A 16818-nucleotide genomic window follows, 5' to 3' on the forward strand; every position below is an offset into this window, starting at 1 on the left:
AAGGCAGAGTTGCGGGCAGTTAAGAGCGAGGGCTGGCAAAGTTAAAGAAAATTCCAGAAGTCCAATAAAGGAAAAAGAAAACGGGCGACGGTAATACACCTTATTTCTCTCTTTTTACTTCCCGCCGCGGCCTCTTTGTGTAGCGAGAGTGGCGCCGCGGCAGCTCCGACGCGCGCGAGCTGGATAAGGACGCGGAATTTTAATTGAGGGACAAAGAATACCACAGTCGCATTAAGAAGCGGTCACGCCAACTTTCAGCCACGAAGCGGCGAAATACACTAAATAGAGAGAAAGAGAGAGAGGAGGACGGGAAAGGAAACTAAAACATTTATAAAAGATTAAGTTGTTGCTTGTCGCGTTGCATGAGGAAGCGGTCACGGAAACTTTCAGCCACAATGCTCAGAAATAAACTGAATAGAGGGAGGAAAAGAAAATGGTAAACTAAAATAATTACAAAAGGATATGTGACTATTATCCCACCCATTCATTGTTGTGTGTTTGCTTGCTGCATGAAGAAGAGGTTACTTGCAACCAAAATAAGACAAAATGAGTTAAACAGAGGGAGAGTGAAAGAAAAATTTATGCATTTACAAAGGGATAAAGTAAATAGAGGGAGAGAAGGGATAAAGTGAATAGAGGGAGAGAGAGAAAAAAAAGAAAAGTTAATACATTTACAAAGGGATAAACTGAATAAAGGGAGAGAGGAGGAAAAACTACAAAAATAATACATTTGTAAAAGGATATGTGATCAGAAAATCCACCATTTCATTGTTATATGTTCTCTGTGTTGCATTGAGAAGCGGTCACGAAACTTTCAGCCACAACGTGGCGAAATAAACTGAACAAAGAGAGAGGGAAAGATAAGCTACTAAACTAAAACATTTATTAAAGAGTACGCTTTCATAGTCCCACCATTTCGCTGTTGGTTGCCGCGTTGCATGAAGAAACGCTCACGGCTAAAGCTGAAAAAAAGAGAAAACTGTAAAATAAATAGAGAAAAAGAGAAACTGTCAAGTAAAAATATTTAGAAAAAGGGTACGTGATAATCCCACCCTTTTATTGTTATGTCCTTGCCACGTTGCACTGAGAAGCGGTGACTGCCAACTTTTAGCTGAAACACTGAGGAATAAACTGAATAGGGACAGAAATAAAAAAAAAAAAAAGCTAAACCTAAACCAAAACATTCACAAAAGTGTACGTTATTTAAATCCCACTCTTTCGTTCTTATGCGTCTGCCGACCGCCTTGCATTTGAACGGTGACTGGCAATGTTGAGTCAAAACACGGCGAAATAAAATGAGAAAGAAACTGTGGAGTTAAACCATTTACAAGAAGGTATGTGATTATAACCCCACGTTTTCATTGTTATGCGTTTGCCACTCGCGTTGCATTAAACAAAGGATGACTCGCAACTTTCAGCTTAAACATAGCGAGATAAAGGTGGAGAGAGAGAGAGAGAGAGAGAGAGAGAGAGAGAGAGAGAGAGAGAGAGAGAGAGAGAGAGAGAGAGAGAGAGAGAGAGAGAGAGAGAGAGAGAGAGAGAGAGAGAGAGAGAGAGAGAGAGAGAGAGAGAGAGAGAGAGAGAGAGAGAGAATGCTAAACTAAAACATTCACAAAAGAGTACGTCATTATAACCCCACCCTCTCTTTATTACGTGTTTGCTCCAAGTTGGCGGAAAAGTTCGGCGCGTACCCACCAGGCGACCACTGATTAAAACCATCCTTCTGGCGACGAATACCAATGAGAGACGACAGAAGACGGAAGGGGAGGTGCTTCATCACACGGACGCCTGGGGAAGGAGAGGGTAGAGGAATGGGATAGAATATTGTATTCTTAACTCCTTGAGAGCTCTGTCTTTTCAAATTCAGGTTTAGTTTAGAAAGACGGTACTGGAAGCCAAAGGAGTGACAGATCAGATTAAATATTTTATTGCCTGTAGTTTGATTTTCGCCTGGTTAGATTAGCTTAGGGTTTATAGAGATATGAAGCGTCATTTAGTCATTAGTTGTTAAAGCGTTAAACGTCTTAATTGGGCTCTCACTGGAACTTTTCGGAAGAGTCACATGGATAATGAACCTTTTTTTTTAATATTTTTTTTCCCGACCAATGATGCAAAATTATCTCTAGACCAACAATAGAATAAAAAAAAAAAACTTGATAACCTTAAATACTCCATTGTTGTGTGCTGAAAAAAAAAGTCAGTATTTGGCGGAAGAATGTTTGAGAATACAAGTCAGAACAGTAACCCCTCAAGGCGTGCAGGATTCAGGGAATGAGTGGAATTACTGCGCTTCAAGGAGTTAATTGAGATGAGGCAACAGAGGAGGCACGGTTACCGCCACTCAGGGACGGCTCAGCGGAAAGGATCGATCACAAACTGGACTGAATGACTTGCCAGGCAAAACAATAATGTCCTTCAAGAGTAAGTGTCGAAATGAAAGGGTACGCTGTCAAAGGTACACGCTTAAAACAAATTAAAATATGGAGGTACTGAGCAGCAGTAAATAAGATTTTTTTTTTTTTTATTGAAGGAAGTAGCATATGAAAAAAATAACTTTGTATTTATTAAATTAAAGTAATCTGTGAAAAAAATAAAAAGTTGCAGTTCATCTATTTTTCCTTTTTTTTTTTTTAAGCATAGAAAACAGCGGAAATTATTCTTAATTCGTTTCATTTTTCAGGAAGGGAATTATGAGCGATTTTTCACATACATTCTTTTGTCCTTGGCCAGTTCCCCAATACATAAAAAAAATAATAATATCGGAGCCTGCTACAATTTTCTAAGTAAAAATCTAATCAAATAAACAGCGGGAACTACTCTAATTTGTAAAAAAAAAAAAAAAAAAAAAAAAAAACGTGCAGTTCTTCAAAAAGGAAATACTGGTCTATCTCTTCCAACCAACACCATGACTCAAGAGGAAAGTCCAGGTGTTAGATCCACTGCGTCCCTCCTGCGGGTGCTGCGTCAAGGGCCTGGTGGAGGTGAGCATCCGCAGGGCAGCAGCAGCAGCAGCAGGAGGAGCAGCAACATTAGCCACACCCGCCTCGCTCCCTCAGGTAATTCCCGCTTCCCGACCTCTATTGCCAGCCCCACTTTGGACAACAATTTATTAGCGCCTCGTATACATCGCCCTAAAGCCAATTTCGAGTTATAATTGCCTTCAACATCAAGGTCAAGTCAGCCAGAGTATAGTACGTTAGGGATCTTGTGAAGTTTAATGGCTGCGTATTTCCTCCCTCGTTGCAGCAGGACTATGTGCCGCAGACTGGCGGTTTTCAGGGAGTTAAGCAACGTTAGGCGCAGTGATCGTTCTCGTCTGTCATTCTCTCTTGTAGTAGTTAGTCAGTCGCCTCGTAACGCTCAAGGCTCAGTCAGTTACACAGTTAGGTTGCCTCGCTTGGTATCTACATCAGCTCCTGCCTCATCCATGATTCATCTAATTTGAGGCTCATTTGCATGCTTCTGGTTTCACAACATGTTAGTAAGTCTGTTTGTTCCCCTTGAGTTAACTGGTCCCTTGGCGCGCTGGCAAGTTGAACGTCCTGCACGGCTCAGCGCGGCGAGAGGGAAGTGGCGATTGCTCGTTGTGGGAAAACTTCGACATCTCGTGATTAACCTGAGCGAAAACTTTTGTTGCGATTGGAAGCCCGACTTGTTGAAGGTTTAAAACACACGTGCAACACAAGTTTCATTATTTTTCTCGATTTTTCATCACGATTTGTATCAGAAAGAGAGCGTGTGATGTTACCGACGATTTGCTGAAGTTAATTACAAATTAAGTCAGTTCCTTCTTTGTTTTTACAGAGGCGAGATAAAAGTGGGATTTGCACTAGTGGTGTTCTGCTGGTTGCTTTAATACGTAGAGTCGTGTGTGTGTGTGTGTGTGTGTGTGTGTGTGTGCGTGTGTAATAATACCCTGGGTTGCATTTATACTAATAACAAATCAAAACGGTACCAACTTCCATCAGTTTATCAGCTCTATTCGTCTCTTCTGCACTCCCATACAGATATTAAGTTACACTGGCATCGTTGACGAATAGACGTCACAATCTTATTTCATTTGTACTCGTCCTTTCCGTATTCTCTTGCCTGCTTTCATCGACCGGGTGTCATCCGTATCAACCCTTCAACCCACAAGCCAGCCTCACATTCCCTCGTAAGGCCTTCCAGCCACATTCTCGTGCCTTGTCTCCCGTCCCTTGATGCAGATCCCGGTCCTTTCCTGGGCGGCGTCGTGAGGGGCCTGGGAGAGACAGTGAGATAGGGAAAATTCGGAAACGGTATGCGTCTCACCCAAAAGTTTTGAAACAATTTGATTCGAACTTTTTCTCAGTCTCTTTTCCATTTTTTCTCCACACTAGACTTCTGGTATGGCGCATCTGCCTTGGGAAAGGGATGGAGGTAGGAATGTAGGGGTTTTGAGAAGCAAGGAAAGGAAGAGGAGAATGAAGTTGAGAGGTGGAGCGAGGAGAGAAGGGGATGAAGGTAGGAAGGTTAGGCCGTTTGAGAAGCAAGAGGAGGAGGGGAAGGAGAAAGGGAAGTTAAGAGGTAGGGTGAGGTAGAGAAAAGGAGAAAGGATCGGGAGGCACCTTGGCGCTGCTCTTTTATGGGAGTTTTGTAAGAGAAGGTGTCGAGGTAGAGTGTCCATGGAGCTAATTACACGCCTCTCCTGCTCACGCCTCTGTCGCCCTGCCGCCCGTAACCTGCCTCCTGTTGGCGCCACGCAGGGAAAGGTGATGCCACAGACAGACACACAGACAAACAGACAGACAGATACACTGATACACACACACACACACACACACACACACACACACACACACACACACACACACACACACACACACACACACACACACACACACACACACACATGCACAATGCAACAAAACAGTATAACACTACAAGACATTACAGCACAACAAAACTCAACAGAACGCAACGCAACACAACACAACACAACACAAAAAAAATATCACCATCCCTAAGAAATCCTAACTGATCCCTCTGAGTGTTTGTCTTGCATTTTGAAATTTAGTGGAAAACAAAATACTAGTGCAAAAAAAAAAACAAAAACAATAACAATGTATAATTTTTTTACTTTCCACAATCCCATTTGATAACTGACGTATTCATATCAGTATTTTTTGTATCTGGCTGTATAATGAGCCGTCACTTTCAAACGGGTAAAATTATGCATGGAAATGGATATTAATATTTTAGGTAGCCATAATTTTTTTTTTCAGGTTAAGTGCACATCCCTAACTTTTCGTTCAATAACAGAGTAGTTGGGAAAGTTCTAATGTATTGGGATGAATTATTTAAAGCATGTTATATTATCATTCCAACAATAATATTCGGAGAAGTTAGTGACAGCTCTGCATCACATTACGGCTGTTTGGTGATGACATGGTGGTGATGGTGGTGGTGATGGTGGTGATGATGGTGATGGTGGTGGTGGTGGTGGTGGTGAGGGGGACGAGACCTCTATGTGATGGTGTCAATATGCTTTTTCTTCTTTCTTTTTTCCTTTTTATTTCTTACTGTAGGAAGGCACGAGGAGGAAGAGGAAGAGGAAAAGGAAGAGGAAGAGGAAGAAGAAAAGAAAAGAAGAAGAAGAAGAAGAAGAAGAAGAACAACAACAACAACAACAACAACAACAACAACAACAACAACAACAACAACAACAAAAAGAAACTGAGGCTAATTTAGTTCCGAAGACGACCCGATACTCAAAGAACTCAACAACACAGGCCGTAGGAAAAGGGAAGAACAGAAGGTAGAGAATTCAGGAGTGCACGTCTAAAGATCTCAGAGTTTAATCCAGTCAGTCAATCAGTCAGTCAGTCAGTGAATCACCGGAACCTTGAAAGATAACAGCTGCAGCATAAAAAAAGTAAAAAGAAAGGTAAGGGAAGCTGCAAGAAGCCGTCAGACCCACACGTGGCAGTCCTTGTACAAAGGATCTACATACACTTACTCACATACATTCGCTTCCATTCCAGACACGTCGAGTAAGAGAAGAAAGAAGGAAACAGTGTTAAAGAGAGAGACTGAAAGAACAAAAAAAAAAAAAAAAAAAAGAGGGAGGGCGCCGCCATCAATAAATGAAAAGGCTTTTGTCCGACATAGAAAATGCGATGCAAACAATGTTGTTGAATCTCTGCACCGAATTCCCACGTTTGTTTGTGAGAACTGAGAGGAGAGGGGAGAGGCAGGGAGAGGCAGGGAAGGAGAGTGAAGCTGAGGAATGGAGAACGCGACAGGAGGGAAGGAGGGAAAGACGACACGAGATGATAATAGAGGAAGAGAGAGAGAGAGAGAGAGAGAGAGAGAGAGAGAGAGAGAGAGAGAGAGGGAGAGAGAGAGAGAGAGAGAGAGAGAGAGAGAGAGAGAGAGAGAGAGAGAGAGAGAGAGAGAGAGAGAGAGAGACAGCACGAAAACAAACAAAACGATTAAAAAAAGTCGAAAGGTCACTGGCTTTCACATAATTCTCCACGTGTGTGTGTGTGTGTGTGTGTGTGTGTGTGTGTGTGTGTGTGTGTGTGTGTGTGTGTGTGTGTGTGTGTGTGTGTGTGTGTGTGTGTGTGTGTGTGTGTGTGTGTGTGTGTGTGTGTGTGTGTGTGTGTGTGCTAGTTCATTTCGGAGAAGGAGGAAATGAGGGAGAAGAGAGAAGGTAAACGATAGAAAGGGGAGAAAGATGTCTATAAAAAAAAAGGAAGGTATGGAAATAGAAAGCAACACGCAGCCCTGCCAACGAGGGGATCACGAAAGCTAATCCTGTGAAACCAAAACAATGGAAAACATGAACCTGAACATTGCCTTTTATTTTTTTCTTTCTTTTCTTTTTCTTTTTTTTTTTTTTTTGGTCTCTGTCTTTCATGTTCTCCATCCTCCGCTGCTTCGCTATAAGTGACGGGCAGCGGGCGAAAATGACTCAGAGGAAGAACAGGAAGAGGAAGGGAGGAAAAAAAAGAAAACAACAACAACAACAACAACAACAACAACAGCAACAACAACAACAACAACAACAACAACAACAACAACAACAACAACAACAACTACAACTACTACTACTACTACTACTACTACAATAGCTTAACGACCAATAATAATAATAATAATACAAACAAAAAACAACAGCAACAACAGCAGCAGCAACAACAACAACGACAAAGATTATGACAGAATTAATACATACGAGTATATAGGTAACCCTGCACTGTAAAATGCACAAACACTCCTCTTTCAATGTATATACTGTTGTTTGTGTCTGTGTGTGTGTGTGTGTGTGTGTGTGTGTGTGTGTGTGTGTGTGTGTGTGAGTGGTGTACGTAAATATCTCAAAGTTTTCCCCTTCCTAAAAAAAAGAAAAAAGAAAAAAAAGGAAGGAAAACTCTCAGGAACGAAAGAAAAGAGTACTGAAAAAAAAGTTTTAGGTAAAAAGAAACTCTGGATTCTTTCAGAGACGATCCAAGACTAATGTTATAGTAATGCCTTCTTGAGACGACAAGGAAGGAAAGAGAGAAGGAAGGAAGCTAAAAGGAAAGCAGGGAAGATGTGAAAAAGGAGGCTAACTTAGGAAGGAAAAAAGAAGAAGGAAAAAGAGAAGGAAAGAAGGTATGAGCAGGAAAACATGATAGGAACAAACTGAAGGAAACGAAGAAGGGGAAGGGAAAGGAGAGGAGTCACAAGAGGGGAAAGGTGTGAAAAAGTTAGAATGGATTAAGTGGTAGGGACGGTGGAATTGGGGAACAAAGATAAAAGGAAGAAAGGAAGAACAAAGGATAAAGAAGGGCAGAAGGAGTGAAGAAGGATGAAGACGTGAGGGAGGAAAAGGAAAGACGAAAAGGGGAAGGAGGTAAGAAAAACGGAAAAGGAAAAAGGGTGAAGTAAACAGAAACTGAAAAAAAAACAGGATATCTGGAAAGACGATAGAAAGAAGGAAAAAAGAAAAGGAATGGAGAGAGAAGAAAGAAAAGGGAAATTAGTAATATAAAGAAAAACTGACTTGAAGGAAAGAAAAAAGGAAATAAGGGTTAGAAGAAGGAAAGAAAATAGGAAGGAGAGAAGAAGGTCCAGCCACTTAGTTCTCAATCCTTAGGCCTATCCGAAGCCTACACAAAGACACTATATTTCACGGTGGACCGCTAATCCGCTAAGGTCGTGGTGGCGATCACAGAGGATTATGTGTGGAGCTCCTGAAGCCTCTCTTGGTGGCTAAGCTGCCCTGGTCGTCTCTCCCTCAGAGAAGCGCCACAGATAGGCATTTTATTGACCACAACACAGCGCACAGAATGATTTCAATAATTAACATGGTCCAACAAATTACTCTTAAGTTAAACACATTAGACACAACTAAAACACTAAAAACACACACGCAGGAAAGGGTGGCAGCAATGCAAGGTATAAATACAGTCGTAAGAGGAGAAGTGCTCACTCACCCTCCCATTGCAGTGTTTGACGAGGCACGTGATTGCGTCTGGCGATGGTGGTGGTGGTGGTTCTCTTCCTTGGTTCTCGTCGTCTGGCAGCTTGAGTGTTCTGTTGGGAAAGGGAAGAGATTTTTATTTTTTTTATTTTTTTGTTCCATGTTAGAGAGGCGGTGGTCAAGGACAAAGAAACAGGAAAAATATGCGCCTACTGAAGGAGCCATTTCTTTAAGGGGATAGTCCAAGAGCAACCTAAAAATTAATTACATTGTGGAGTTGGTTGAAATTTCAGTAGTAAAAACTAGTGGTTATACTACACACACACACACACATAAAAAATAATAGGATATGTAAACAGAATATAGTAATAATAATAATAATAATAATAATAATAATAATAATAATAATAATAATAATGATAATAATAATAATAATAATAATAATAATAATAATGATAATAATAATAATAATAAAACAGTAACAACAGAAACGAGAACACAAAACAGATCACCCTAAAATTCAGGAAGTACAACAACACTTACATCAATATCAACAACACCACTAGAGCAACACTTCTTTTTCCTCCACAGCTTAAATGTTTGGTTCCCAGCATGCAGCATTCGTGTGAGCGCCACATAAACCTTGCCGGGGCGGCGTGTCTTCCTTTGACATTTATTGACTATGCGATGAAGAAAAAGGGGGAAAAATACTGGAATGTCACATACTGACATCCTTCTTTTTCTGCTCCGAGGCGCTTCACCGAGAGTGGCCTTGTGGTGGTGGTGGTGGTGGTGGTGGTGGTGGTGGTGGTGGTGTTTTGAACCGTGCAGGACGTCCTCGTCATACTGGCTCACGAGGGTGGGTCTCCTGGGTAGCGTTAGAATGACTATTTGTAGATAATTTGACGCCCAAAGGACACATGAAGAGGTGAAGTAGCAGGCAGGCACATTACCACACACTGGTCCACACTGGTACAGGCTGTAGTGGTGAAGCGAAGCAAGGACACTGGTACGTAAACACACGAGTACAAGTTGCAGTGGCGAGGCAGGAGGGAGGGACACAGGCACACGGACACATAGGCACACGGTGTCCCCCCCTCACGCTTCAGGAAAGGTTGTTGTGTGTGTGTGTGTTTTATTGCCGCCCACAGCAGAGAAAGTTTCATGGAACATTTTTGCATTTCACATAAAAATTCTTGCTTGCATAGTTCATATTTCAGCGACCTCCCCACGTCCAGTTTTTTTTTTTTTTTTCTGTGCAAAATGTCAGACTCCAGACGTCTGATACTTTTCTTTTTTTGTCAATCTGTTCCTTTAAGATGTTAATTTTGGCAAACGACTAGATTCTGTTGCTCCTTAAATTCTGCTATTTTTTTTCTAGATTGTCCTAAAAGAAAAGAGAAAAACATATAAATAGTATGATGTATGAAAATGTCTTGAAGTTAAACAAATGTTAATAAAAATATCATAGAAATAATGTACTATATGATAAAAATACGTCCTATAACAATGAGTCAAGTAGAATAAAACGTAATGTAATAAACGTGCCCTTTATACTATACAAAAACAAATCAAATATACCTATATAAAAATGCCGTATAAGAAAGAGTTCTATGAAAAAAAATATGCCTTATAAGAAAAAAATGCTCCATAATATAAAGCCAAATGTACCGTATGAATAAAAACACAATAACTAAACATTCCAATCGCACTAATTAACCACCAAAACACGTCCCTGCATACCCATAATAACACAAATAAATAACACAACAAAATCCCAACCCCACAGATCATTGAGACACCTGAATCCAATGCTATATTTTACATAACGCCACAAACACAAGTGAATCAGCAACATCTATGGACTGTTGCTTGCCCTGGTAAGTCACTCACGTCACGCATTACACACAGTCGAGTCTTCAAGTGATTCCTGTCTTTCCCATCAATCCTCGCTCAGTAGACGGGATTAGAGGAAAGCAAGGAGACAAGGAGTCGTGATGAACAAATGGACTATCAGTTAATTCCATGGATGTCAAAAAAAGAAAAAAATAAAAGGAAAAAGAAAAAAAGAAAACAACAAGAGCAATCCTTTTAGGTGTGCTAATGAGGGACAGGACCGGAAGGCAGGCAGGCAGGCAGATAGGTAAGCAGGTAGGCTCGCGGCAGGACAATTCAGCTTTACGGGAGAGGAAGAGAGAGAGAGAGAGAGAGAGAGAGAGAGAGAGAGAGAGAGAGAGAGAGAGAGAGAGAGAGAGAGAGAGAGAGAGAGAGAGAGAGAGAGAGAGAGAGAGAGAGAGAGAGAGAGAGAGAGAGAGAGAGAGAGAGAGAGAGAGAGAGAGAGAGAGAGAGAGAGAGAGAGAGAGAGAGAGAGAGAGAGAGAGAGAGAGAGAGAGAGAGAGAGAGAGAGAGAGAGAGAGAGAGAGAGAGAGAGAGAGAGAGAGAGAGAGAGAGAGAGAGAGTGAGTGAGTGAGAGAGAGAGAGAGAGAGAGAGAGAGAGAGAGAGAGAGAGAGAGAGAGAGAGAGAGAGAGAGAGAGAGAGAGAGAGAGAGAGAGTTATTACTCAAAGTTCATTCCTCTACACCGTCTCTCTCTCTCTCTCTCTCTCTCTCTCTCTCTCGGTCCCATCCCGCCCCGTCCCTCCCTTGTTTGTTTACCAGCACTGGAGAGAGAGAGAAAGAGAAAGAGAAATAGAGAGAGAATGATCCCTCGGGCCTCTGACAATTTTTCCATCTTTTGTTCTCCATGAAAGGCGCCGTCAGAGTTAATTCCTCGCTTCGTTTATCCCGATTTTACAGAGAAATGAAAGCCCGCGGGTGCACGTGCTATATGGTACTAGTATATCGACCGCAGCGCACGCCATCCCATAGTGCAACACCGTGTCACTCCGATCCGTGCCTGTGGGCTGTGCTAGGGACGGTGACGGGTGTTGACATATGCCTGGAGGAAAGGTTGAAGGTGTGCTGGTGCTGGTGATGGCTTAGGAAAGGGTCGGGTGTTGGTAAGCAGTTGTGTGTACAGTTGGGTGGCAGTAGTGCTTTTTCTTAGTTTCGGCAAAGTGTTGTGGTGAGTTCAGGGGATGTTTTTGAAAAGCGCTACGGGCAGAGACATGAATGAGTGAGTGGTGGAAATAATGTAATGTCTCTAGTTTTTGTTTTGTTGAGCTGAGTCGTCTTGGTTCACTCAGACGAAATAAAAGTGTTATTACATGTCAAAGGATTAAGGAGGCGTGATGTTATTTTCTAACAATACCAGGCAAACAAATAAAGATAAAACACATGCAGACAAATAAACTGACAGAATTACAGACAGATAGAAGGACAGCTGAAGATGAACAGACAGACGCAAATACAGAAAGAGACTGACAGATAACTAGAGACATACTTACACAAACAGACAAACAGAACGTTAACACACAAACAGAAAAATGAAAAATTGACAGAGAGACAAACAGCAGATTAACAAACAGATAAAGTGAAGGTTAACAGACAGACAGAGAAGTAGGTCAAGTTAACACATAAGATATTGACATACTTTTGTTAGTTTATGAGTTCAGGAATACTTGGCTCTGCACGCTGCCTTACTTAACTTCCACGAGTCAACAAGGAATAAACAATACCTGCACTATAACCTGTATTTATTTTCTTCTCTGAAAGTGCCAAACATCACGAACTCCATCAATTGTTCAGGCCACAACGAAGAAAGAAGCGGCCAGGGAAGTTACAGTAGAAGTTACGAATTGTAAAGAGCAAGGTAGTAAGGGAAGAGTGAAAGTGAAAGGAGAACAAGGAAGCAAGTAATGGTAGTGTAGTTAGACGGATTGTATGGAGGGTAAGATGACAACTAAGCCTAAAACTGGAGCAATCCAATAACAGGTGTGACGCAACTCTAAAACCCTCACCGCTATTACCATTAGTCTTCCTTCTCTCCACCTCGCTATATGTCTCTCTCTCTCTCTCTCTCTCTCTCTCTCTCTCTCTCTCTCTCTCTCTCTCTCTCTCTCTCTCTCTCTCTCTCTCTCTCTCTTCTTATATACCGTAACATAACCTTGTCCCTTTTCAAAACTAATACAATTTTATGTCGTGACAAGAAAATTATTTCAGAAAAGTAGGCATACTATATTAATTTTGTTCTTAACTTTTCCTTAAAAACTTAATGATTTCGTAGCTCTTTGAAAACTAGACAATTTGAAACCACGACACGAGAAATATTTCAAAGTAGGAGGCATGTATTCATCTTGCCTCTTTTTTTTACCTTTCACAATAAGAAACATTACGGCACTAAATGAATTTTACTACTGAAGGCATTACTGATTTCAGTCTTTGCAGAAATAAGTACCATGTTCTTTTTTTTTACAAGGGATACAATTTTCTCCCGTAACTGTTTTCTGGCTTCGAATCAACAAATCTTCAGGTTTTTCCCAAGTAGCTAAACATATTTCTCCTTAATATCCTCCTCTTCTTCCTCCTCCTCTTCATTCTCACAACCTCCTTTTTCCACCCTTACATAACAGGCTGCCCCACAACGCTCCTCTACCAAAGGCGGTCCCAATAGCAGTATAGAGCGCGGGAAGCGGCGGAGGCTTTCCCGTCCTGGTCACCACCACTGGCCCGTCACCCACAGGCCTCTCCTGGATAATGGATGCGCCACGAATAAACTCCATCCATGGCACGGACTTTTTAAACGATTTTTCCCTCCAGTACTCGTAGAAATATTGCGCAGAAAATGTCGATTGGGTTATAAAAAATAGAACGTATGATTTTGTTAAAGGCCCAGGCATGTCTGTGTGTGTGTGTGTGTGTGTGTGTGTGTGTGTGTGTGTGTGTGTGTGTGTGTGTGTGTGTGTGTGTGTGTGTGTGTTTAGTTTAGCCTCCCCGCACTAGCCAGCCAGCTTCTGTTATGCCTCCTGCCTTCATAAAGTGAATGCGTTTCGGTGAACATTTTTTCTTATTAGGCATCACCACCACCATTACCACTACCACCATCACCACCACCATTACCACTACCACCATCACCACCACCACTACCACTACCACCATCACCATCACCACCACTATTACTAGTATTCTCACCAGGCTAAGTATTTTCAGTATTTTCGTAAGTCGTCGTCGTTGTGTATTCTCTCTCTCTCTCTCTCTCTCTCTCTCTCTCTCTCTCTCTCTCTCTCTCTCTCTCTCTTGCTCTCAATCGCTTACCAAAGACAATCAACGGCCATACAAACAATCACAAGCAATAACAATGAACGCTAAACGACTCACATACAACAACAAAAATAAAATAAAATAAAAGAGAAAAGAGAGAAAGGAAAACGGTAACAAGATAGACCACAACAAAAGGGAAAAGGAAAATAAAATAAAAAAAGAATAAAAGGAAAGGAAAAAACGCCGTCAAAAAAACATGTATATGGAAAAAAAAAAAATGGAAATATAGCGCGGTTATCGTTTACATAGAACTAAAAATAAAAGAACAGAGGTAAAAGTATCGAAAACAAGCAACGGTCTGAAGGGGGAGCAGGGATCGAACCCTTTGTATTCGTATTCCTGCTGCCTACTGACCATCGCGCCTCAACGAAACGAGATCCGCGCCGTTTGATGTGTGTGTGTGTGTGTGTGTGTGTGTGTGTGTGTGTGTGTGTGTGTGTGTGTGTGTGTGTGTGTGTGTGTGTGTGTTTATGTGCATCTCTCTCTCTCTCTCTCTCTCTCTCTCTCTCTCTCTCTCTCTCTCTCTCTCTCTCTCTCTCTCTCTCTCTCTCTCTCTCTCTTTCAAGACAGACAAACAGATTGACGGGCAGACAGACAAATGCATAGGCGTCTAGACTGACAAACAAATGATTAAGCTTTATAGTGAAATTCTTACATGCAGTTCAAACACGGTGTGATCTAAATCCAGTGCGTGGTTTGCTCTTACACGTGGCAGTAAACTAAAACCAAAGGAAGGAGATGCTAGAAACTGTTGTTCAACACCACTGTAAAACTGCGCGCGTGTAAGAGAAGGGGAAAGTTAAAGGCGAGTTTTGTCTGAATTGAAGAAGGATGGCACCGAGTAAATAATATTAACATTCCTTTTTTTAATCTATCCTCAACAGGAAGATTCTTGAATATCTATCACTTATATCCTTATATCTGATCGTCAGTATGGGTTTCGTCCTGGCCGCTCTACCGTTGATCTGGCTTTCCTTACCGAGTCCTGGTCATCCTATTTTAAAGGTTTTAGTAAAACTTTCGCTGTTGCCTTAAACAAATCAAAAGCATTTGATCGTGTCTGGACCGAGGATGCTCAGAGTAGAAGAGGAAGACAGATGAGTGTCACTGAAGAAGAGGGAATAGTTATCTGTAAGGTTGTATCTATTTGACAGGTGGAGGCAAATAAGTCTGATTTAGATCATTGATGAATAATAGGAAGAGAGTGGGTGACAGGATAGAGCTATGCGGAACACCATTGTTAATATAGTCAGGAGAAGAACAGTGAGCGTCTAACACAACACAAACAGAACGGTCAGAAAATTAAATTTGAGATGAAGATACAGAGAGAAGGATAGAAGCAGTACGAGGGTAGTTCGAAAATCAAAGATCTGTGCCAGACTCTCCATGAAATATTTTTTGTGTCTAAGGTAAAAAGCGAAAGTTTCACCAAAATCTCTAAAAGAGGATGATCAGGACTCAGTAATGAAGGCTAGATCACCAGTAGAGCGGCCATGATCAAATCCATACTGGCGATCAAATATAAATTTCTGGATTAGGAGATGGGTAAGAATCTAGCTGTTGATGAAACATCCAAAAACATTAAAGAGGCAGGTAATTCAAACAAAAGGAGGACAACTTCAGGGATTACAGAGCTCACCCTTTTTAGGTACAAGCTAAATGTAGGCAAATTTCCAACAAGAAGGAAACATAGATACTGATAGACAGAGATGGTAGAGTTTGACTAAGCAAAGTACAAGCACGGAGACACAGTTTTGGAGAACAATAGGAAGGGGCCCATCAGGTTTATAAACCTTTCGAAGGTTAAGGCCAGCGAGGGCATGAAAAGAAAAAAAAACATCATTGCGAAGGATTTTAATGGGAGGTATGGAATAGTTGGAGGATGGAGAAGAGGGAGGAACAAGCTCCAAATCATCCAAAGTAGGGTTTTTAGCAAAGGTCTAAGCAAACAGTTAAGCTTTTAGAGATAGATGAGGTGGCATTGGTGCCTTTAAGTTAAACAGAGTAGGAAAATGGGAAGAAGAAAAGTTGCTGAAGAAATTTTTGGGTAGGTGCCAGAGGTCATGAGAGAATTTAGATCGAGAAAGATTTTTACATTTTCTATTGATGAAGGAGTCTTTGGATAGTTGGAAAGCAGACTTGGCGTGAATTCGGTCCGAAATATAAAGCGCATGATATTCAGGTGATGGAAGGCTCAGGTACCATTTGTGGGCCACCTCTCTATCATGTAGAGCATGAGAAGAGTCTGAGTTTAAACCAAGGTTTGGAAGGTTCAGGACGAGAAAAAGAATGGAAAGTGTACGCCTCCATGCTAGACACTACAACGTAATCAATAGTCATTCCACGGAAAATCAATATATTATCTCATGTCCCCTCAATCTGCAGAGGCAAAACGCAAGAGGCACCTCTGCTTTGGGGGATCCTGAGGAAAAATCGGAGCGATAGGACAAGATACAGATATGAGATTGTGATCGGAGGAGTCCAACGGAGAAGACAGAGTAAAAAGCATAAGCAAGAGAATTAGAGGTTAGGAAAAGGTAAAAAAATATTGGGCATATCTCCAAGATAGTCAGGTATACGAGTAGGGTGTTACACTCTGTTCTCCCCGCTGATGTCCCGTGCGACACAGATCTCGTTATTCTCTACAGCGCTGTCAGTGTCTGTGTCCGCTGTGGATTCATTTGCCCCAAACACGTCAGTCCACAGCCATACGAAAAGCGGCGCCAACGCCAAGGGCACCTGAAGCATGAGCAGGCGCCACCAACCCCTGTATGAGATTGCCAGCCTGGTGGAGGATGGGGGACGTCCTCCCTGTTGAACACTACCACGCGAAGAATTTTCAGTGTTGCCTTCATTTTTGTTTGTGTATACTCTGAACAGATCTTGCAGCAGGTCTGCCCCGGTAATATTCAACATAAAGTGAAGACATATTTTTCCAGATTTTTTATGCACATTTTCCGGCTCTGTGATTGGTGGAGTGCCTGCTCGCGCTCAAAGAACTCCGCCCTGTTGTTTTTTTTGTTGTGTGGTGTGTGTGTGTGTGTGTGTGTGTGTGTGTGTGTGTGTGTGTGTGTGTGTGTGTGTGTGTGTGTGTGTGTGAGAGAGAGAGAGAGAGAGAGAGAGAGAGAGAGAGAGAGAGAGAGAGAGAGAGAGAGAGAGAGAGAGAGAGAGAGAGAGAGAGAGAGATGC

General features: G+C 41.8%; 1 protein-coding gene across 2 annotated transcripts in view; it reads right to left on the reverse strand.

Moving 5' to 3' along the window:
* Positions 1-892: 892 nt before the first annotated feature.
* LOC135101574 (uncharacterized) overlaps positions 893-16818 on the reverse strand; it is a 142956-nt gene continuing 127030 nt past the window's right edge. The window contains exons 4-7 of one of the 2 annotated variants that reach the window (XR_010269309.1): positions 8975-9818; positions 8445-8544; positions 1654-1788; positions 893-962 (exon numbers count right to left, since the gene is read on the reverse strand). Coding sequence is in view for 1 of the 2 variants with exons in the window: in XM_064005699.1 (XP_063861769.1) it covers positions 901-962; positions 1654-1788; positions 8445-8544 (297 nt within the window). In the remaining variant the exon portion in view is untranslated. The remainder of the gene's footprint in view (positions 963-1653; positions 1789-8444; positions 8545-8974; positions 9819-16818) is intronic. The other variant, XM_064005699.1, reaches the window with a different exon arrangement.

This window comes from Scylla paramamosain, chromosome 6, assembly GCF_035594125.1.
Source record: "Scylla paramamosain isolate STU-SP2022 chromosome 6, ASM3559412v1, whole genome shotgun sequence".
Taxonomy (NCBI): domain Eukaryota; kingdom Metazoa; phylum Arthropoda; class Malacostraca; order Decapoda; family Portunidae; genus Scylla; species Scylla paramamosain.